The 24,256-nt window shown below is 41.8% G+C and overlaps 1 protein-coding gene across 3 annotated transcripts in view; it reads right to left on the bottom strand.

Annotated features, from left to right (window-relative positions):
• LOC113409530 (homocysteine-responsive endoplasmic reticulum-resident ubiquitin-like domain member 2 protein) overlaps window positions 1-18,432 on the bottom strand; it is a 28,495-nt gene extending 10,063 nt beyond the window's left edge. For 2 of the 3 annotated variants that reach the window (XM_026663555.1, XM_026663553.2), the window contains exons 1-5: window positions 18,413-18,432; window positions 17,839-18,189; window positions 9,890-9,967; window positions 4,481-4,594; window positions 1,412-1,569 (exon numbers count right to left, since the gene is read on the bottom strand). In XM_026663555.1, coding sequence (XP_026519340.1) covers window positions 1,412-1,569; window positions 4,481-4,594; window positions 9,890-9,967; window positions 17,839-17,985 — 497 coding nt within the window. In that variant the 5' untranslated portion in view covers window positions 17,986-18,189; window positions 18,413-18,432. Of the gene's footprint in view, window positions 1-1,411; window positions 1,570-4,480; window positions 4,595-9,889; window positions 9,968-17,838; window positions 18,205-18,412 lie in introns of those variants that run through there. The other variant, XM_026663554.2, reaches the window with a different exon arrangement.
• Window positions 18,433-24,256: the final 5,824 nt, after the last annotated feature.

Here is a 24,256-nt window from a genome sequence, read left to right on the forward strand (position 1 = left end):
TTGACTACATTTATTTCAGAAGCATTTTGGCTGTAGAGCAGTGTAATCAATGTACAGTCTTAGACTCTGCTCTCTCTAGGAAAAAAACAAAGGGGCTAATGGCTTCAAATTAACCCAAATCATTAAGAGGGCTGCTGTCTACACAAAGACAGCAGATAGGATTGGTACTGGCATGAAATAATCACTCAGCGATTAGTGAGTCTGGTGTCTAGTAACCCACAGCTAAAGATTTTTTAAAAAAAACATGGATCAACCTGACAATGTTCCATTAAATTATTCTCTAGAGAAAACATCAAATAACTTTTTACAGTTCACTTTAACTGACCCTTAGCCATGCCTCTAGGTGTTAACATACCAAGCCTACTTTTCTATAATAGTGCATTTCAAGTCACCTGGACTTTAGTATAAGGACTTTAGTGTCAGTCTGCAGGTGAGAGGGACAAATGGTCTAGTTCATTTATTTAGATTGCACTCTGGTGAAATGTTTATGGCCTGTATGGCAAGTTCATGTGAAAAGCTGAATTTATCCAACCTTCCCCCAGACACCTCTCCCCACCCCCAAAAAAAAACGATTTATAAGAAAAGCCCCTATATATGATGAACATACCACAGGTTACCTTGAGAATGAGCTTATTACTCTACATTGAGCAGTTTCCCTGACAGTCAAGCTAGCCTCACCCAGTTTCCTCAAAAGACAAGTGTGTCACTATTTACCCAAGGAATAAATATTCACAGTGCAACATATTACATAAATTTTCCTGCCATATTACAAAGCAGATTTTTTTCTTCCTAGCAGAACCTGAAGGTAGTCTGTCAGGTTATGTTGCACACCAATACAAGACAGCCTCTTATATCTGTTATCCAGGATATCCATGAATTACTTCTACAGTTCAATCCAATGTGGACTAGGAGCCAAGTGTCAAACTGCTTCTCTGTACGTGTGTATGCCATAAAAAATTAAGAGTCAACATTGTTCTTGTATGAATTTAATGTTAGCTAATCTTGTTGATTAAAATACAAGCGATAAGGAAAAAAAACATCAGCTGATGCTTAGTGGATTTATTTGCTTGTGTTTCAGCCACAAATGGGGATATCAGTCACACCACCCAAAAGTAAGAGAGCATCAGCAGAAGAGGCAAAGTGTACGAGGGTAGGACAGAAAATAGTATGGAAGGCAGCATTGATAATGCTTACTCAGGGACTTACTCTTAGATAATCAAAGATATATAAAGATTGATTACAGGAATTTTGAAGATCATGATATTAATTACAAGTCATTCCATCATAGACTATGGAGTAACCATAATTTCAACTAAAAACCTAAAAAATGAAAAGGAGGTATCTACAGCAAAAATACATATTTTAAACAGCGCTATGCCACGATGTTGAGGATTACTTCAAATTCACTTACCCTTGCATTAAATATGGGAACTGGTGGCTTTGCACAGGATTGCTTTGTGCTTGTGGAAGGTTACGATGCCTCACTCCATCTGAGCTAGAGTTTATAGATGTAGATAAAGATTCTTGGCTTGTGGGTGATGGAGTTGTTGATCCAGAATGTTCTGAATTCTTAAAATAAAATAGTTTCCTTTAATATTTTCACCACACTTATAGGGGGACTCAATATTTCTATATATGCATTAAAGGCATGTTCTTAAGTGTGCTGTCTAAAGTCTCAATTATATATGGTGTAGACATATGCAACAAGAAACTTTCGTTTTAAAAAAGGCGCTATCAGTGCGCCAGATTTTCCAAAAAAGCATGCAACTGCCCATCCAGGCATAGAAGTAGGAAGCCAGGTTTACAAAAATGCTCAGCACCCAGCAGCTCCCACTGAAAAAAATCTAAATGGGAGATGTTGGGTAACGGGCTCTTTTTTTGGTCTGGCTCATAATAAATCAGCACTTAACGATTCTAATCAAATGTTTAACAGTGAACTGAGATACTAATGGACATCACTAACAGAAGTTGTTGTTGTCAGTGTCTCTCATTGTTCTTAAACAATTGCACAACCCAGTTTCGCAGGTCATGCCTGTCCTTTAAGTGCCCCCTGCTGGCTGAGCATAGCACTGTAGGCGTTCCCTGCCTCAATTTCCTTCCTTCAGACACCTCAGTAACTCCACACAAAGACACCAGCCAGTTCTGCCATGGGCGGCGGGTATAATAGGCCAGTGGAGCACTGATGCTGACACCAGACACCCAGTTGCAGATTTGGCGGGGGAAGTTTTTGCTTTATTATGCCCCATGTAGGTTCCAGGGCAGCTGAGAAAGCAGTATATGCTATTCAGCTTCCTGGGCTCATCAGTAAGCTCCCTGGACTCCAGAGAGATCATTGATGAACCCAGGAAGCTGAGTAGCACACACTGCCTCTTCAGCCACCCCGAAATCTGAATGGGGCATATCAAAGGCTCAGGTTCTTCTTCGGGAGGAGATGCTGCAGCTTTTCCCGGGCAGCTTGGGGTCTGGGGAAAGGAAGGGGAGGCGTGGCCCAGCTGGCCAGAGGCTCCTCCAGGCAAGTGGGGGGCTCCTCCAGCCGAGAGGGGGTGCGCTTAGCCCATAGCTTCTCCAGCTGAGGGGGGATACTCAGGGCTCCTCTGGGTGGAGGGAGGGAGGCTCAATGCTCCTGTTGCAGGCGGGGGGGGGGAAGGAGGAGGAGATATCAGGGCTCCACCCTGGGGGGCACGGGTGGAAGGGGTGGAGCCGGGGGCTAGCTTCCCCCAAGGGAAGCTCCTCCTGCCGCCCATGAGTTCTAGAGATGTGGCTTAGCCCTCTGGCCAAGTCACAAACAAATGTAAACCCTTCTGGGGTATCAAAAGTCCAACTGAAGAGTCCCAACAAATAAGATTCTTCTACCCTTTGGAGGCTTCTCTTCAGCCTGCCCCCTGGGCTCTAGTTCCCAGCTCCTTCCTGGGCTACTTCTGAAAGACCTTCTGGCTCTAGGATAGAGCACTTGGCCCCCAAGTTCCCTGTAGTATGCAATCTTCCACAGATGCTGGCTCAGAGCCTTCCACAGGAGCCTGCCTGCCTGCTCCCTGTGATTCTACACCAGAGTGATCTCTCTGTGTCCTCTTATGAGGCCCAGCTGTCCATTAAGCTATCACCTGACCCCTTATTCCTGCCCTCTTAGGCTGGGAAGCAGCTAATTAATTATGCCACAGATGCAGTTGACCCAAGTCTCCCTCCAAAGGGTCAGGACAGCCAGTCACCCTGACAAACCCAGAAATGAAGATCAGAATGCAGGGTGGCAAAGTTTCTAGTATAACCAGCCACCTGGACTAGAATTTGTCTAATAAATACGTTATTATATTAGCTTTCATAAACCCCAACTCCTAATATTAGCTTTTAAAGTACAGTGTTTAAATATTAGAAAAATCCATTCAAACTAAACTAGCTCTGAAGAACAGAAATTAGAACAAGGTCAACATGCCACAGATGTCAGCATGGGAACAAACATCTATACAAGCCCATCTGCCCGCAACAAAAAGCATGCAAGACATAGTTTTACCTACTAGAGTGACAACTGAAGAACAGAAGAAAGAATGAATGATGGATAAAGTCCATCTGCTTTCTGATGGATGCTTTTTCTACTAGATTAGGAATCTGGCACTGTGTACTAACATGATTTAAAATAATTACTCTGCAGACAAGCATACCGATAGTTTATAATGCAAAGCAGTAAGAGTGGAAGCCAATTATTTAAAAAACTATAATATAAATGTAGACTTTTTGAAAAGAAATATTTATAAAATCCCTCTGAATAATTCATTGTACTCAAGTATTGCCCAGCGATTGGCTTAAGCTCTTCAGCTACATGGGCAAGTCCCAATCTGTATGCTGTGTAGTGCAGGTGTGTCAAAGAGGGGACAAACTTGGCCTTCCAGTTAGGTGAGAATAACTGAGACAGCTGGTCACTGCCAAAGTGCTGTTTTTGCTTACTGACAGTCAACCAACAGAACACAGGTAACATGTGCATATGTCCCAGCTAACCCTCAACAGCCTCCTGGAAAAAAGAGTCACATTCCCACCTAAGGAGAGGAGGCTCACCATAATGAAGGAAAAGAAGATTCTTAGAACCATTTTTACCTGCTATTCTATCACAGCCAAACACAGTAAAGAAAACTCCCACTTTCAGGCTCCAGGGAAGAAGGATTGTTTAAATATAAAATATATAGCAGTTTTGAAGTCACAAATTTCATCTTCTAATGAAGACTACAGGGATTTTAGAATTGTTACAGTTACCAGAACAGGGTTCATATGTTTTTTCTATTACAATTTTAATATTTGAAGCACTGCCCTTGAATACCCAAGTTTAATTGTACAAAATAGACAGTTTACATAAGGTTGTTTTTACACCACATTTTGCACTTTCATTGTATTGTTTTACAATCAGGTTTTAAAAACTAATGATAAGTGCTGACGAAAGAGACCATGATCAAATGAGAAAAATCTCCACTCCATATCTCAAAAAAAACAAACTCACTGAGCTGTTGCCAGATGTCGATGCTCCATGACACACAGAACTGGTGCTTGGTTTTGGAGAACTTGGGGGGGTCCGTGAAGTACATACTAGATGAACCATATGATATTCATCTTGCTAAAATTAAAGAAATTAAAAAGAGTTTAAACAACAGTATTTGGAAAGTTTCTAGGTTAAATGGGATTAAAAACCTACTTTCAAAGTAAACTCACAATTAATAAGGCAGCATGATGCAAAATTTAATAGACATACACGTCTAAAACTTAAGCCCACTATGACAGAATTTTTCTTACCAATTCACTATATCACTATGCACAATAGCGTACGTTCTGGCATATAAATTTCTCTTGTCCCTGCCTCTAGAACTGCAGCATGGTACAATGGGTATACCACCACACTAGGAAACAGGAGACCACATTTTGTTTCTAGCTTTGCCACTAACTCATGGTGACAAGTCATTTACTGTTCTGTGCCTTAGTTTTCCCATCTGTGAAATAGAAAATATGCTCTTAAGTGGCTTTGAGATGTGTAATGAGTGCTAAGTATAATTATTGCAGTCAAACAATAAATACTCAGCACTTACCGTATATACTCATTCATTAGCCCGTTCATTTATAAGCCGACCCCCCAAGATGGTTAGGTAAAAAAAACAAAAACTGTATGACCCTTTCATAAGCCGACCCTATATTTCAGGGGTTGGCAAACTTTGGCTCCTGGCCCGTTAGGCTAAGCCTCTAGTGGGCCTGGACGTTTTGTTTACCTGGAGCGTTCACAGGCATGGAACCCCTCAGCTCCCAGGGGCCGCGGTTTGCCGGTCCCAGCCAATGGGAGCTGTGGGAAGTGGTGAACCGCAGCCACTGGGAGCTGAGGGGCTCCATGCCTGTGAACGCTCCAGGTAAACAAAATCCCAATGTATTCAACTCAATAGAGTTTAAAATCATCAAATTTTGGTGTAGACCCGTTTATAAGCTGACTCCAGCTCTTTGATGCATCACTTTTTTACCAAAAATATTCAGCTTATGAACGAGTATATATGGTACGTAGAATTGTTCAAAGTGATGTACAAACCTTAGTTCTGACCCACATGAGATACAGAAAGTATCTCCATTTTTATTTGGGGAAACTGAGGAAAAGAGCTACAGTGACTTGCCCAAAACCATGAGTCACTGGCAGAGTCAGACTTGGAAATCAACAGTTTTTGATTTGTACATAGAGTTGGATTCTCCAAGAATATGCTGTTTCTCAAACAGGGATGTGATAAAGACTGCTCAATTTGCAGGTATCTATTTTATTCCATAGGAAAAAAACCACTAGAAATAAATAGCTTAAATGGATATGGCCATAGCTATTTCAGGTGTGCTGTGACTATATTCAAACTGCACTGTGGGGCTCTCAGTAGTCACATACAAGAGCCTGCCTCGATTCTGAAGTCATGCTGCAGCACACTCCATGGCACAAATAAAATGTGCAGTTATTACAATAGTTATCAGGATAAGTTTAGAAGTATTTTATTTTTTAGACAAGGCTAAAGCTTAGAACACTAACCCTAAATAGCCAGATTTAATTCTTCAAAACAGACAACAGAAAGGTTGCTTTTACACCACATTCTCCATTCCCACTTTTTCTTTTTTTTAAATCAAGCAAACATAGCCACCCTGATGCTAAACCCCAACAAACGCCACTCCTGCTCTAGAGAGACAAGGTTGGTGAGATAATATCTTTTACTGGACCAACTGCTGTGGGTGAGGTAGACAAGCTTTCGACCTTACACAGAGTTATTTTTGACCTGAAGGAGAGCTCTGTGTAAGCTTGAAAGCTAGTGTCCCTCACCCACAGAAGTTGGTCCAATAAAAGTTATTACCTCACTCACCTTGTCTAATATCCTGGGACTGATACAGCTACAACACCACTGCATACTCCCACTCTAGTCAACTCCATTTCTAGCCCTAGGCTCCTCTCTTGCTTCCACTCCCTAGTTGGTACCTTCCTTCCTCCGCTATTCAGATTTGTCTCATTCAAAGAGCAGTGGAATTTGACCAATTCAAAAAATAATCTCCACATTGACTAATAAGGTTCCTCCCATACAGCTGCAACTTACAGAATGCTTGACATTATAGAATGTTCTTTCAAGCTTAGTATCTGAGTGGCACTGACCAATAGCACTGCCATCACGTGTTATGGCTATACACACACATGTACACAGGTTTTCGGTGCACATGCTCAAGGAGTTCCTAGACATCTCAACATGTGTGTAAGTACTATTTTGGACAACACTCCATGTCAAGACAGCAAAATGTCAGAGAAAAATTTCAGTAGATATTCATCAAATCCTTAGCTGATATCAGAACAGATGGCTAATCGGACAAAGTACTAGAAACCATGAGCTAAAGATTCTTTTCTTCAAAATCTAAAGCAATTGATGGCACATTTGGGAAGGAGGATATGGTGAACAAAAAAGAATATTTCACTTCCCTTCTATCACAGTTTTTATTTCCCTTCCTTCCCCTCGCATTACAATCTTTTCTTAATTAGACTGATAAAGATGCCCCCAACTCAGTTCTGGGGTCATACAGGGATGAAAAATTCTTTAAGTAAAACAATTTGATGTACAGTAGCTGAAGACCGTTATGAAAACATTTGTAGAATCAGACAGGTAAACGGGGTGAGCGGGGTTTATTTATATGGGCTCTTCCTCCAGCAGATAAGCATGGCTTGAATTTGTGTATCAGAGAAAACAGGATATATAAACAGGCCAACTCATCTATGCTTACCACAAAAATCCATAAGCCATGGAGCTACTATAGCTTTTCAGGGAATGGAAAGAACTGTATTTTTCTAAACTGATTCAGGCCTTTAGTCATTACTAGTCAGCAATCACAGAAAATAAGGTTTTTGCACAAAAAGTAGATGCTAAAAATTTTATGAAACAAGAAAAAAAAAACTGGAATAGAAGATTTATTGCCAGTAAAAATAATTCCACAAACAGTTTTCCACTAACTCTAGTCATAATCTAATTAAGTTTGGTGGTATTTGATCAGACACAAGTGATGTGTACATTTCAAAATTTCCTTAATCAGGAGAGGAACAACATTATGAAGCTGTTGAGATTTGTTTAAATTATATTAATAAATATCCTTTTGGAAAAAATTCCTATTTGTCAATAGATATTTCACCTTAAAGCCATGCTAATAATCATATCTCCAGTATTTCAGGATTCTGATACCATGTTACCCAAGCTTCCTCATGGTTTTCCATCTCATCTTCAAGTAATATGACATCACACTGATTTAAAGGTTTAACAACTGAACACACATTATTTGACTAGTCTTTTTTTTTTCTTTTTTTTTTTTTTTTTTTTTAGTTTTTTTTAAACCAGCCTCAAACCGACTGAGTGGATCTTCGGTAGCATTTTCACAGCGCTTCCCATCAAGGAATTTGACAAATGAGGTAATCATTATTATCCCTATCTGTCAGACACAGAAACTGTTTTTCTGCATACCAGGCATGCGCTTTTAAACTGCAAGGGTTGATAAATACATTGATTTCAATACTTTAAAGAATTCCAGGAACAGAAGTTAGTTCATTGGCCAAACCGGACAGTCTCTACGCAAAAGAATTAATGGACACAAATCTGACATCAGGAATCATAATACTCAAAAACCAGTGGGAGAACACTTTAACCTGTCTGGCCATTCTATGACAGACCTGCGGGTGGCTATCTTAAAACAGAAAAACTTCAAAAACAGACTCCAAGGAGAGACTGCTGAGCTGGAATTGATATGCAAACTAGACACAATCAACTCAGGGCTAAATAGGGATTGGGAATGGCTGAGCCATTACAAACATTTAATCTATCTCCCCTTGTAAGTATTCTCACACTTGCTTCTTATCAAACTGTCTGTACTTGGCTACCTTGATTATCACTTCAAAAGTTTTTTTTCTCTTACTTAATTGGCCTCTCAGAGTTGGTAAGACAACTCCCACCTGTTCATGCTCTCTGTATGTGTGTATATATATCTCCTCGATATTTGTTTCACTCTATATGCATCCGAAGAAGTGGGTTGTAGCCCACGAAAGCTTATGCTCTAATAAATTTGTTAGTCTCTAAGGTGCCACAAGTACTCCTGTTCTTCATTCTCACTGATGTTCAGGTATTGCATATTAAAATTACACAGCAGTGTATTTCTTTATCCCGACAAAATAGCTTCAGGTGAAATCTTTACTGCTGTCAATGCATCCTAACCTCAGCAATGAGACTAAACTAAATGCATTATGGTTTCTACCACAGGCAAAATTCAGAGATTTTATTTAGAGTTCCTGGTACAAAATAATCTCTCCAGCACATCATTTTTCTAAATGCACTAATCTTACACTATTCTCATTTGATCAAGTTCTTCCTGCCTGGTGGTACTGACCCAGGCTATTCTCTCCAGACCAAGAACTACACATTTTCTATGTTTAGCTATTAAGTACTAAGACGCACTATGTTTTCTCTTTTTGAGGCCTGAGTTCAAATTCAGTTTAGCCAGAGGAGCCTAAAATTAAACTAGTAAAACTAAATCAATCTGTAAGGCAAACCAGCAGAGAAAAAAAAAAAAAAAAAAAAAGGTGCACCAACCAAATTACACTGCTACCTCAATATAACGCGACCCGATATAAAATGAATTCGGATATAAAGCGGTAAAGCAGTGCTCCGGGGGGGCGGGGCTGCGCACTCCGGTGGATCAAAGCAAGTTCAATATAAATAACGCAGTAAGATTTTTTGGCTCCTGAGGACAGTGTTATATCAAGGTAGAGGTGTAGTACTATCAAGCCGTCACGAGCAAAACATAGCCAGCAGCAGTTAAAAATGTTTAAAGATTAATACCAGGATAGGAGTCAGGATCCTATGCAGAACACATTTCTACGTATGAACAGCCATGCACTACCATCAATTTAAACAAAGAACTCCCATTTTTGTCCAAGAGTTCTGCTGTGGATTGAGGGAAGCATATGACCCTATAAATATAACTGTTTTCAGATCAATACAAAACTCAGCATTCTAGTGAACATATGCAGGATCCATGCTTCAAAGCTGCCACAATTAAACTTATGTCATCACCCAACAGTGAAGTTAGCACTTGGGACAGCTGTCAAAAACCAGTCATTCTATTCCTCATGCTACTAGCTAAGAATTAATGCAAAATATTCTACCCTCTCCCGGTCCTTCAAAAAACTCTACTCCCCTGCAGAGGGACATGAACTTTCAAATTAGTTTTCCTAAACACATTTAGACTACATGTCTAATAAAATGCTCAATCTCAATAAAAGAATGAAAAGTTTGAAGTTAAACAACAATGCAAATTTAGAGTCCTATTTCCCCCACACAATGGTTTTGCTTAAAATATCATATGGTGTTGATGTAAAGCTTACTTTTCTGAGAATATCTTTCAGCTGCAGATGATCAGGAAGCAGTCTGCCAGAATACACCAGTCTCTGATCCTTTGTAGACTATGAGATGGGACAAAGAGAGGAATTTAGCTTTTTTCCAGCTGTACAGATTTACAGCTGGAAACAACATTTGTAGATGAAAAAAAAAAATCCCTTGCAAATTCCCACCACCTACTGTTAGTCTGCAGAACACATTTCAGTGGTTTTGTAATTTCAACTGTTATGGAAAACTGCTGATAGTGCATAACAAAAGGTGGGGGGATCCAGGTGTGGGATGAGAGGGTTCTGTGTTGGTCAATCTGGGTGCGGGTGGCTCAGTGGGGGATCTGGGTGTGGGGGAGATCTGGATGCACAGGGACTTGTTGGGGGGGGGGGTTCTCTAGGTGCAATGGTAATGGGACTCTGCAGGAGGGTCCAAGTGAAAGTGGGTGAGGCTCAGCAAGGGGGGGTCTGCGTGTGGGGTGGATAGAGCTCGGCAGTGGGGTCTGGGTGTGGGGAGCTCAGTGAGGGATCCAGGTGCAGTTGGTTGGGGATTGGGGTGGCTCGTCGGGGTGGTCCAGGTGCAGGGGGAGTGAGGCTCATCAGGGGGTTCTGAGTGCAAGGGGGTGAGGCTCAGCAGGAGGGTCTGGATATGAGGGGGTCGGGATGCACAGGGGTTGGGTGGATGGGGGAGCAGCTCCCTCTACAGGGATCCCTCCCCCTGCAGCTGAGAAGCGATGGGTGCAGGAAGCACGGGGCGGGGGGGGGGGGGGGGTTTGCAGAGTTTCCTACAGCGGGGGGAGAAATCTGGGGGTGGGTCTGACATGGCCCCAGATGCCGTGCAGGTGAAGAGGGAGTCCCAAACTCCCCAGCCCAGCTGGGACTAGCAGATGAGTCTGGTGCAGGGTAGGAGCCACCAGCCAGGTCTTCCCCAGTCCCGCGCCCTTCCCCACAGTGATTTCTCTCTCTGCCAGCTGCCCTGGGCACCCGAAACATACTGCTGGGGATGGTCGCATGACCCCTCTTGTGGCTTCCCTTTGTTTCCCTGTTAGAAAGTTATTTTTCTGCAGGGAAACAAAGAAATCTGCGGGGGACAAATTCTGCGCATGTGCAAAATTTCCCCAGGAGTAGAAAGTATATGTGGGAGACCAAGTTACGCTACTACAGCACCCAATGTGATTTTTATATGTCACCACTGGTATCGGGCACTTTATGCAGAAAAAGATCCCTTTGGTTTTACCTTTGCTGGTAGGATCAAAGTGTTTTAACTAAATTACGAAATCATGCTATAGCCTTGGTGAAGTTCACTGTATGGTTCCATTTATAAAGGCAAAACGTAAGTAGTTTTAACAGTTTCAGGATACCACTAGATCCCTGAACAGCTTTTCTAGTTTAAATGGGCCCTGAAGCCTTATCTACAGTGGGAATTTTTTTAAAAAAGAAGTTCCCCACCTTTGCTAACTTCACTTGAACAAGCACAAGCAACATTAAGAATCCTGAGCTAAAAAAGATTATAACTGGCAAAGTTTTTCAGCACACCTAACTCAATATGGAGCAAGTGCTGCTGACATGATGCTTGATGTAAACCACCCCCCAAACCCCTAATTTAGACTAGAGCTAACATTTGTTCAACTGAACCTGTTATCAGTGTACACATTGCTTAAGATTCTGCATTCCTTTCCCCCTTCTCTTAATATGCAGCTATGTATGCAGTCTCATATAAGTCACTATTCAGGACCAAAGATCTTACTGAGATCCAGATTTCTAATGCAAAATATTTTTTTAACATCTTTTGAGACCGTCTTTGTATGTCTCAGTGCAGCAGAAGGCAATACACACATTTTTTTTTTTGCAATCACCTTTATAGGCTCCCCAGTAATTTAGCAAGCTGTACTCCGGACACTACACTGGTACAGATTTTTCTTCTGGAAAAAGCCACATCACTACAAACATTTAGAACAATACTGGGCAAAGAATTAGAAAATGTACTATAGTGTAGAGACCTGCCCTAGATTACCTAAAAGTTTCCTTCCAACTCCAATTTCTGATGTACCACATTCAATACAGTCACACTAGAAGCTGCCTCAAAAAAAGAAACCCATCAGTGACAGAAAAGGAAGGCAAAGTTTACTGCAGGAGATATGGGTGGAGAACATCAGACAAATGCACAAAACTAGTTTTGTCCTAGCAACCAAAAGGTGGAAACTGTACCGAAAAATAGTGACAAAACAAGTCCTAAGTGCCGTCTTCACATTGTAGAGTCCACTTTAGATTACTAGCAGAAGACAGTAAGTTATACTGCCCCATTGGTTATTGGCAAGTGTGAGCAACTTTTTCTGTATTGTAGCACACTGACTACATTCTTTCCACATTTCACTGCTAGGACTAATTTCTGTTAAGAAAACATTCATAATTTGTAAGTTTTTACTCTCCATGCTTAGTGCCCTTGGCTTTGACCCATCTTATTTAAATAGATTGTTTTGAATAGAGCTGAAAGGTGTTTGTTATATAAGAACTTCATTGAACATAGCATCCTATTGTTATAAAACCTCGGCTTTCAACATCACAAGAATAAGCATCACAGGAATAGAGTTAACTATAGCAGCAAAGATAGTACAAAAGACCATATTTTTGTACATACAGCAAGATTTAAAAGTTCTTTGGAGACGTAGACAAAAATCATATCACAAGAAAAATGCCACAGAGGACTTCTGAAGAATCCAGAGGGCTTACCTCATAAGATTATAATGCAAGATTAAAAAAAAAAAGTTTGTCCTAAGTATACAGTATATAGCGCGCGGGGGGGGGGGGGGGGGGGGGGCTGAAATCCCTTAAAATGGATAGGAAGCCAGTACAAGTTGCTTTCTGTTTTTTTTCTATGAGGTAGTCTCCTGCATAGTCAAATACAGGTGCCCTGCTTTGGTAACTTTATATAAGTTCTAATACATGAAAATTTGTTTTACATCATCTAGTTACCAACTGCCTGCTCAAAAGCTATATAATTAACAAACAATAATTCTCTGGCATAATCCTTAAACTGAGTAGATTCTTGAGAACAAAACACCTAGAATATTTCTTGTCTAGTAAAAATCAAATAAATCCCTTTGCACAAACTTAAACATGTAACTGCACTTCTAATTAGCCTATGCCAGTAAAGAACATTTACATCTTGAGAATGACATGAATATTTGCTAATCTAAAGTCTCTAGTTCAGTAATTCCTAGTGTGGTTTATGCCTTTCCAGTCTTGCTTCTCCAAAAGACATGCAAATATTTTTGCTGAGTTTATTTATACTAACAAAAGTAATATCTGGAGCACTATTACAGAGCTCAATTTCTCAACACTACTGTCTACTTTATATAAGAAGTAACCTACAGCAAAACCATTTCTGCACTATATGGTCAGAGTTATTTATGGCTAAGAGTAATGACAATTCTGAGGATAGCATCTCTACAGAATTTGGTAATGGACTACGTTTCCTAAAGGAAATTCCTCTGTTTCTCGTCGAGCAGCTCTCTTTGGTAGGTGGTAGAAATTCAAGTTTTTGACACGTAAGTATGGTTTCTCCCACCCCATTTTTCCACAGAAATGTAAATAAAGTCCTTCAAATGTAACTATTAAGAAAATATGGTCATCAATCTAATTTAAGCTTTGCCCATGTGTTCATAATTCATTTACCATCAGAAAAAAGGTTAATTCACTCAAAAACTACATTAATGTGAAGTTAAGGTTGTTCACATCCATTCCTAAATAAACACTAAAAAGAAGATGCCAAGTTTGGATTCTTTCATGAACCTTCGAAATAACCTTTTTCATACACAAGGTATCAATATTCATAAATACAAAAGAATAGATGCATGCACTGTAATGGTTTGAACCTAGGATCTACCATTCTAGAATCACCTTTTGAAAACACAACTCAGTTTTTTTCCAAAGTATTTACACCTACAAGTAAACTTATCCCTTGGGGAAGTTGTGATTCAAGTGACTTGTCTATAAAAACTGCACTAGTTTAAATCGGTTTAAAATGTACACACACAAATCAATTTAATCCTCACTTAAATCCATTTATCTTAATTCAGTGAATTAACAATGTAGTCTAGACAGATTTTAGCAATGGTTTAACTGGTTTAAGAGCATTTACATTAAGAGTTTGCACTGATTTAACTGGGGCCTTTTTATAATAATATAAATTAGTACAACTGTTCTAATACAGACAATGCCTGAGTCTTCAGAATTCTGGGGTCCTTTGCATCATAACTGGGTTACTGACAATCTCTTGCTCTTAGCTTCCCATTATGTTTCCACACGAAAAAATACCCAAAAGTTAAAACATGGATTAGAAATGATATATTAAATTTACGACAAGAGGCAACACTCTTGATTGTGAATCAATGTTGGTTAGTCTCACATTTGTTACTTTTATTTTGTAATAATTTTATAAATAAAAATTATTTCAATGGCTGGTAAATCTAAGGAGGGGACAAAACATTTATCATTTTTAATATGCCATAAATAAGTGTATGAATTGACTAATGGTATAACAATGATCTACGAGGGTCATATAAAACAGCTTGAAAAGTTTATAATCAGTAAGTGATGGCAATTGATTTCTCCCTTCCATCACTAATTAAAATTGAGAGAGGAAAATGTTATGCCTATATGCAGCACTTGTGAACTAGTGCATCTTTTGTTGGCATTTTAACGAATATTAAATTATTTTATTTCTAAATCTTGTTTCTCAAACTTCTACAGTCACTAAAGTCCGACAAAACAGTATAAAGCATTTTTCTTTTAAAAAGTTTTAGCAGTGCAAAAATTTAAATTGAACTTGGAAAAAAATTAATTTCCAGAACTCATTAGTAAATTAAACCTTTCCAAGCTTACATATAGCTAAGGTAAGTTTGCCAGTTTTACTCAACTTTTATTAGAGGGAAGGGGAGGAGAAAACTTCTAAAACCTAAATACTTTCCATACTGTTTTATAGGACACCACAGATTTTTTTTTTTTTAAAGGCTCCTTTAATCTGTGACCATCAATCACAAACTAAAACATATGCAGTAAATCCCACTCCAACTGACACTTGAACTTGCTGAATTAGTTAACAGTAACTGTATATGAGGTACAATGAAATTCTCAACACAAAAAAGCAAAACTGATTAAATTAGCATTCTCCCCATCCTCTTCAACCCAGCATGGAAACATATTTAATAGGTCAGGTAAAATTAAGGCCTGGTCTACACCTAAAACTTAGGTTGACCTAGATACGTCACTCAGGGTATAAAAAAAAAAAAAAATCATCAAAGCACTGAGATGTAGCTAAGCCAACCTAAGCCACAGTGTAAACACTGCTAGGTTGACAGAATTCTTTCATTAACCTAGCTGCTGCATCTCGAGGTGGTGGACTTACTACAGAGACAGAAAAAGCCCTTTCATCCCTGTGCTAAGGCCGGGCCTACACTTAAAAATTAGATTGACCTAGCTATGTCATTCAGGCCTGTGAAAAATTTCACACCTTGAGCACCATCGTCAGGTCAGCCTAACCCCTGGTGGTGTATATGTGGTAAGGTCGATGAAAGGATTCTTCCGTCAACCTAGCTATACCACCTCTCGGAGAAGTGGATTATCTACATCGACAGAAAAACCTCTTCTGTGGGTGTAGAAAGTGTGTACATTTCGGGCAGGTCTACACTACAGCAGCGATCGATCCACCGGCGGCTGATTTAGCAGGTCTAGTAAAGACCCACCGAATCGACTGCAGATCGCTCTCCAGTCGATCCCTGTACTCTACCTCCAATGAGAAGAGTAAGGTAAGTTGATGGGAGATTTTCTCCTGTCAACCTCCCGCGCTGTATACTCCGCAGTAACTCAACCTAAGGTACGTCGACTCCAACTGCGTTATTCACATAAGAGCGCTACAATGGCATAGCTGCAGCTGTAGAGTAGACAAAGCTTAAGTCTCCTGGTAACCAGAGACCCATTGAGAAGGAATTTATTACTCAACTGGAGTAAGTGGTTTTCACTAATCTGCTCAGTTCCCTGAAAAAGTAATGATGCAATGCATATAAATTCTCTTATGCATTAGAGTTGTTTCCTAAAGCTGATTCAAGTCTCTGCCTATGTCAGATCCGGGGAAGATGTGTATTCACATACCAGTTCAACAAATATTAGGAAAGTGTTTTCTATTGATGAAAAAGTTGTAACCAATCGAAGGTGTCTGTTCATTTCCTTTAAAATGGACATGCTCCTTTCATACATAGTATAATTAATAGATAAATTCACAAGTTTTGCCCTCAGGGTATTTACTACTCCAGCAGATGTCAGTGTAGCTTTATCAGTTACAATATAATCATGTTGTAAGCTAGATAAAAAATAATCTGCACGCCTGACAAAGCATACACAACAGTTCTATTTTCCTTCCAACTTTAATTCCTTCTTTAAAAATATAGACCCTCTTTTCAAAGATGAAACTACAACAATTTTACCACTAAAGCAAAATCCTACAATTGCACTTTTTGAAGGAGACCGATAAAGCAGCTGACCATTTTATTACACCAGCTCTATGCTAGCCATTTGCAATACAAACTCATCCTTTGTTCTATTCTTTTCCAAGTATTACAGTAGCACCCAGATGCTCCAATCAAGCCTAGGCTCCCACTGTGCTGGTGCTATACAAAGATAAAATAAAACTGTTCGTGCCTCAGATAACAATCTATATACGTTTCATAGATTCAGAGTTTAAGGCCAAAAGGGACCATCAGATCATATAGTCTGACCTCCTATATATAACAGGCCCTTAAATTTCACCCACTACTGAATCCTTTAACCGGTGTTTGCTAAAGCATCCAGTCTTGATCCGAAATCATCAAGACATGGAGAATCCACCACTTCCCTTTGTAGTTTGTTCACACATTTAATCATCCTCACTTAAAAAATGTATGCCTTATTTCTAACTTGAATTTGTCTGGTTCCTCTTATGCTTTTCTCTCCTAGATAAAAGAGCCCTTCAGTACCCTGTACTTTTTCCCCAGGAAAATACTTATACAGTGTAATCAACTCACCTCTCAATGTGCCTAAGAACCAAATACACTACTTCCTGCACATTTTAAATGGCAATTGAATAGCAAACAAGAATTATTCTGGATGTATTAAGAATGCACTTAATATATTTGAACCATCAATTTTTGTTTTTTCCTTAGCCCCATGGGTGCTACAGTTCTTTTAATTTGCGAATTTGGAATCAAACGAAGTTTCAAGTTCTTTCAATTTGCAAGTCACAACATTTCTTCAGAAGGCAGCAATAATTAATTTTTAGTATTAGTAAAAATGGAAAGCTTTATATCTGGACAACCAACATCCACTTTTGTCCCAAAAGTATTGGCAAGAATTGAGAACACAGCAATGGCCTTCAGTGTTAGGAAGAGCTAATTTCTAAACCAAGGTTGGAGGAGAGGGGGGAGAGAAGTTTGGCCATTATGCTCTTTTTAAGCATTATCTTCACATTGTTTAAGCATTTCTGCAGCCCATCCCTTCCATAAGTATATTATATGGTTTGTGAAACTTAGCAGTGACCCCTCACCCCCAAAAAAACCCTCAGGGGCCTTCCATTTACAGAAGTTTAGCCAAAAACATCTACTTCTCCAGTTAGCCTAGAGATGTCCAATTTTAGTTACTTAGCACATTAGCAAACTATTAATACACAATATTTATTAAAACAATTACACCCTTCAAGCCAAATGTACTGTGCCCCACTTAGACTATGCAAAAGGAGAAAGATACTGATTATGCTTCCTGTTTCCCCAAAAAAAAGACAACTGCAAACTTTACTTGGCTTGCACATCAAGGACAATGGGGCCCTGCTCACGGCCCCTAGAAGTCGCTGCAATACCCAGAGTACCGGGGCAGGCAGTATGGCCCTGGGCAGGCTGCTACGAGGCAAGGCAGCGACTTACCGGCTTACTGGGGTAGACTTTGGAGAGGTGAGTTTTCAGCGTGCCCACGGTCCAGTCCAGGAAGCAGCTGATGGTCTGGTCGGTGTATTTCTGGTTGGGCGCTTTGATGATGAGGGTCACCGGGTGACCCACCAGGCTTTGGTCCATGCTGCTCGCACGGGCTCGCTCTCCCCGCGAGGGGCGAAGCCGCTGAAGCTCGACGGCCGGGGCGGGAGGATCAGTGTCCGGGGGCGAGTTTAACAAGGAGGCTTCGGCCGCCCATCCCCGCGGTCTCGGTGGGAGCCGCCCCTACAGTACAGGGAGGGGGAAAGTAGGCGGGACCCCGCCGAGCCACGCCAGGGCGGTGTCCGCCTGCGGAGGGGGGGGAGAGGGGCGAGTTAGGGGCGTCACACACCAATCCCCCCCACGCAACAAGGGCCGCGACCCCCCTCTCAAGCTCCCCCCGGGGCCGGTAACCAGGGCAGGCGGCCGAGCCCAGCGCTCAGGCGAGGCCTGGTCACACTCAGCGCCCCCCGGGCGCGGCCTGCATCTCCCTCCCCGCAAACAGCAGCGACGGTCCCCGACCCGCCCGTACCGAGCCCGGCCGCGCGCTCCTGACAACCCGGCGGCGGCTCAGCCTGTCCCGGAGCTGTTCAGCTGGCGTAAAATGGAGACCGGAAGTGGTTCGCCTCCCTCCGCCTGCGGCTCCCCGTGCGCGGCGCCAGGGGGCGCTGGGGATGGCGAACTGAGCATGCGCACTCCCCCCAGCGAGCAGAGACCGCTGCATTCCCCCAGCCCCGAGCCTGCTCTTGGCCAAGCCCCACCCAGGGTATCCAATAGGGCCGCATCAGCCCTGTTGGGGCCAGGGAAACCCAGTCACTCCACCTTGGACCCAAGGAAAAGGGCGCCCCCTGCTGCTGGGGGGCAGCAGGGCCTCAGAGGAGGCTGTTCACACAGGCTGCATCCAAAGCCGGTGAGAACCAAGAGCTACAGCAAGGCACCTTCCCTGGAGCTTTCTGAAGTCGTATCTGCTCTGGGACGGAGGGGGAGAAAATCCCCTGCTCGCTCCAGCCCCCAGAGCGCCATGCCCTCTGCAACAAGTGTTTGGTCTTTGGCTAGTGCTCCGCACAGGGGGCTGCTAGGTACTATCATCATACAAATACACCTCTACCTCAATATAACACTGTCCTCGGGAGCCAAAAAATCTTACCACGTTATAGGTGAAACCGATTTATATCGAACTTGCTTTGATCCACCGAAGCGTGCAGCCCCGCCCACCCGGAGTACTGCTTTACCGCGTTATATCCGAATTCGTGTTATATCGGGGTAGAGGTGTAATAACAAAACCATCGAATACAACGGAGTGTGTATCAGGAGCAAACCAGCTCTGTGTGCTCTAGAGACATTTGCACCAGCAAAGTTGTGTCCACCTAATTATTATGCCAATGCAAATTTCTCTAACGCACAGTGGGCAGGCTGTGCTAATATGACCAATATAACAAATGAAAGTGTACCAGAGTCCCTATTACACTGGTTGAAAACTTGTTGCACATTTTGCTCATGTAGACAGGGTTTGTGACACAGGATGTGAGTTAAAATAACAGGAGTACTTGTGGCACCTTAGAGACTAACAAATTTATTAGAGCATAAGCTTTCGTGGGCTACAACCCACTTCTTCGGATGCATATAGAGTGAAATATATTGAGGAGATATATATACACACATACAGAGAGCATGAACAGGTGGGAGTTGTCTTACCAACTCTGAGAGGCCAATTAAGTAAGAGAAAAAAAACTTTTGAAGTGATAATCAAGATAGCCCAGTACAGACAGTTTGATAAGAAGCAAGTGTGAGAATACTTACAAGGGGAGATAGATTCAATGTTTGTAATGGCTCAGCCATTCCCAATCCCTATTTAGCCCTGAGTTGATTGTGTCTAGTTTGCATATCAATTCCAGCTCAGCAGTCTCTCGTTGGAGTCTGTTTTTGAAGTTTTTCTGTTTTAAGATAGCCACCCGCAGGTCTGTCAAAGAATGGCCAGACAGGTTAAAGTGTTCTCCCACTGGTTTTTGAGTATTATGATTCCTGATGTCAGATTTGTGTCCATTAATTCTTTTGCGTAGAGACTGTCCGGTTTGGTCAATGTACATGGCAGAGGGGCATTGCTGGCACATGATGGCATATATCACATTGGTAGATGTGCAGGTGAACGAGCCCCTGATGGTATGGCTGATGTGATTAGGCCCTATGATGGTGTCACTTGAATAGATATGTGGACAGAGTTGGCATCGGGCTTTGTTACAAGGATAGGTTCCTGGGATGTGAGTTGTCAGCAAACCTCAATGTCAGTATGCCACTGAACAAAATGACTTCAAGAGTAGACTATATCAGGGGTTCTCAAACTTCCTTGCACCACAATCCCCTTTTGACAACATAAATTACTACACGACCCCAGGAGGGGGGACCAAAGCCTAAGCCCACCTGAGTCCCGCCACCCGGGCTGGGGGGTGAGGGGGGGGGGGGCGCAAAGTCCAAGCCCCGCCATGCTGGTTGGGAGAGCCAAAGCCCAAGGGCTTCAGCTGCAGGAGGGGGGGCCCATAACCTGAGCCTCGCCACCCAGAGCTGAAGCCGTTGGGCTTTGGCCCTGGGCAGTGGGGCTCAGGCTTTGGTCCCAGGCCCCAGAAAGTCTAACTCTAGTCCTGGCGACCCCATTAAAATGGGGTCGCAACCCACTTTGGGGTCCCAGCCCACAGTTGTAGAAGCCCTGGACTATATTAAATGGTGTCTTTTTCAAATAAATTAAAAGAATTCTACGTGGCATAGTGTGATAGACTGTACCCATGTCCACACCCTACCCACTATTGTAATAATCTTTGTACAAAGTATGCCTTATGAGATATTATTTGAAAACTCATAATTTGCTGGTTATTATTGTCCTGGTAAAATGTGTGTGACAATGTTGTATGTGAAGTTATAAGATTCCACTCTATGGTGTTATTAACACACATTCCAAACTGAGGTTGGCAAATAGGTCTGTCTCAAACAAGCAAAGGAATGTGTGCTCTACTTAAGCTGCATTTAAGCAGTAACAGAGTCATCAAGCAGAAAGGGAAACAAAGGAAGCTCAGCCTGGTGTGGAAAAAGCAGCAGAGAACTTCCTTTCCTTTGTCTCTTGGTACCTATCTGGAAATGTTTTTCAAGAAGGGTACTGAAAATACAAAAAGCAGGGACAAACACTCCAATGCGCCCCCCCTCCGCCCATTGCATTCATGACACCTGAAGCGACAAAGAAGCATTCATTGGATCCTGGAAGAAGGGGACCTGATCTAAGAAATCTGGTTAGTAAGACTGCTGAAAGCATATGTTGAGAAAGCTTTGCTTTGACTTTAACATAGTTTGTTAAGTTAGGCACGAGTTGCGTTTTATCTTTAGTTTTCTTGTAAACATTTCTGACATTGATGCCTCATTACTTATACTCACTTAAAATCTCTCTCCTTGTAGTTAATAAACTTGTTTTATCTAATCCAGTGTGTTTAAATTTAAGTCTTTTGGAAACTCCATTTGGGGTGGCAAGTTGTGTGCATATTATTTCTATTAAAGAAATAATGGACTTTGTATAAACTTGTCCAGGAGAGGGCTTGGCAGTACATTTTGCCATACATTTTGGGGGTTGGGGTCACCCTGCAGTATAACCAAGACTGGTGAGAGCCAGAGTGTAATCCAAGTGTGGCTGGCAGGCTGTGGTTGCACACAGACACTCAGGGTGTGGCTTGCATGCTGGAAGGCTGTTTGTGAATGGCCCAGGTGGGAACTCCTTCAGCAAAGCATCATATGGCACCCAAGGTTACAGGGAAGAGGTGACACAGCTGCTCATTAGTCTAGATTGTATTCTAGTATGTCACACAGACTTGTACAGCTCCCATCACTGTAACATGTGATCAGTTGATGATGTGAGGATAACTATCATCCCTTTACAGATGGAGAACTGAGGCAGACAGAGGGTGACTTGCCAAAGGAAGTGTGTGGCACAGCTGGGAAACCCTCGTTTCCCTAGCCCCAGCCTAGCGTCATAACAACGGATCATATTTTCTCCATTTCAGTTTCTGAGAGATCATCCTTTAAATAGTATGTCCTGATTATAAAAAAAATAAAAATTGAATAGGTTTTGTGACCACCCGTTACAATTGTTAAGGGACTCTACAGTAAGAGACAACCTGACTGACTAGACAGGGAAAACAGTAAATCGTCTATACGCAAAAGTGCTGTCAAATGCATATTGTAAACAAATTAAGAAAAAAAGAGTTTTGTTAACTTTTTGCAGTTATAGTAACCTTCACTGTAACTACAGAAGGTCCAAAATTTTCAACCAATATTTTCAATTCAACTGTCATTTTAAGGCAAAGGAATTACACTTTTGATGAATCTCAACAGTATAAACAAGGACTTTAACACAGAAAGGTTTGCTGGCATACAGGTGAGCCTCAGAAACTACAGTGCATACAGGAAAATATAAGAAAGGACCTAATGAAATAATGTGAACACCAGAGGCTCAATTCTCCCATTGAAGTCAAACCTGGATCAAACCACCACTGATCTGAAGTTTTGCCAAAGAAAAGCAAATACAGATTCAACCTTATTTTTGACATTTATTTACTTTTGACTATTTATTAGTAAAATCTTAATGTTTAATATAGTGTTTCATATGGATTTGAAATTTGTCATCTACAGCACACACTGACCTTGTCTTCATTTATCATGCAGCTCATTGGGTCATAATGGGGGCCATAAGATATCTTAATGGCATTTTCAATTTTAAATATTTTCAAAGCATGACCTCTATTTGTACATCTGCAATCATTTGCGCTTTCAATTTTAAATATACTATCACCAGTGAAAGCAATTTACAAGCTCCATTCAAGCATTTGTGCACAAAAGTTATAGTACGCAAAGACCACTTGCTAGTTATGTATGTGCAAAGATGCATGCACAAAAATAAAGGCAAATTTTGGCTTAAACCTTGTTTAATATTGACATGTTGTTTGAAGATTGGCCACTCCACATACATATTACACTCTAAGATTTAGGGTGGTTAAAATGCCTTCTGAGCTACTACTAGAGAACAGGAAACTCTCCACATAACTCCACTGGAAATTGTACACTTTGATTGCCCAATCCTGCAGTGAGCTGAGTGTGGGCAGACCTCTGTGACAGCACAGAGCCCCACTGGATCAGGGTCCACTTATGGGGAACTCAATGCAGGACTGGGGCCAGGCATAAAACTAAGCCGGTCGGACCGGCTTCCCCAGGCTGGGAATTTAAAGGGCTCGGGGCTCCCTGCAGTGGCCGGAGCCCAGGGCCCTTTAAATCGCCTCCCGAGCCCCACTGCGGGGAGCCCTGGGCCCTTTAAAGAGCTGCCCAAGCCCTGCTGCTGCTACCCCACGGCTCTGGCAGCGGGGCTCGGGCGGCGCTTTAAAGGGCCCGGGGCTCCTTGCCACCGGAGCCCCGGGCCCTTTAAAGCGCCCAAGCCTGGTTGCAGGAGCCCTGGGGTAGCAGCGGCAGGGCTCTGTTGGCAATTTAAAGGGCCCGGAGCTCTGCTGTGGTAGTGGTGGCCAGAGTCTGGGGCCCTTTAAATAGCCCCTGAGCCCCGGGTCTCCCAGCTGCCTCTGTAGCTGGTAGCTCTGGGGGTAATTTAAAGGCCCCGGGGCTCCCAGCCACAGCCGGAGTCCTGGGGCCTTTAAATCTTTATTTAAAGGCCCCGCCTCTTCCAGTTGAGGCCACGCCCCTGCTCAGGATTCCAGCGTACTGGTAAGTCCTTTAACTTACTTTCATCCCTGACTGGGGCATAGGACATCAGTCAATAAAATAGTCTAAATATGAATGCACATGCCAGGCAACATGATACCAATATACATGATGTAGTATTATGAAGGTATATGTCAAAACACTATTTGATATTTTCATATACTATGGATTTATATAATTCTTCTTAATGTGGATTTGTACTTGGCAAATCTAAAGTCATGTTGAATTTTGGATAAATATGTAATGTGTGTTATGTCTTATGACATTACTGTGGTCCAAAGGGAAACATCCATTTAAATCACTTTTAAAATCTTAAATGGATAATGTAAACACTTTTCTTTTTAAAAAGATAATTTCTACATTAACAAAATTACGACATATCCATTTTCACAAAATGAGAAAGTCAAGAAGTTATTCCAGATTGAGTCTCTTTTCTATTCCATGTTTCTTTATACCCTTCTCATAGATTTCACATTGTCACAATTTGTGGACCATGTTGTGGCTTTATTACTATACCTAAGAATAAGCCAGGTTTCTCTCAAGAGGACTTTTTAAAAACCCAGACCACAGGGAACGACAAGGATGATCCTGCACCTACCTCACAGCAAATGCTTTGTGAAAATAAGGGTCAAAAAAA

The sequence above is a fragment of the Terrapene carolina genome, unplaced genomic scaffold, assembly GCF_002925995.2.
Source record: "Terrapene carolina triunguis isolate 2854851 unplaced genomic scaffold, T_m_triunguis-2.0 Scaffold33723, whole genome shotgun sequence".
Taxonomy (NCBI): domain Eukaryota; kingdom Metazoa; phylum Chordata; order Testudines; family Emydidae; genus Terrapene; species Terrapene triunguis.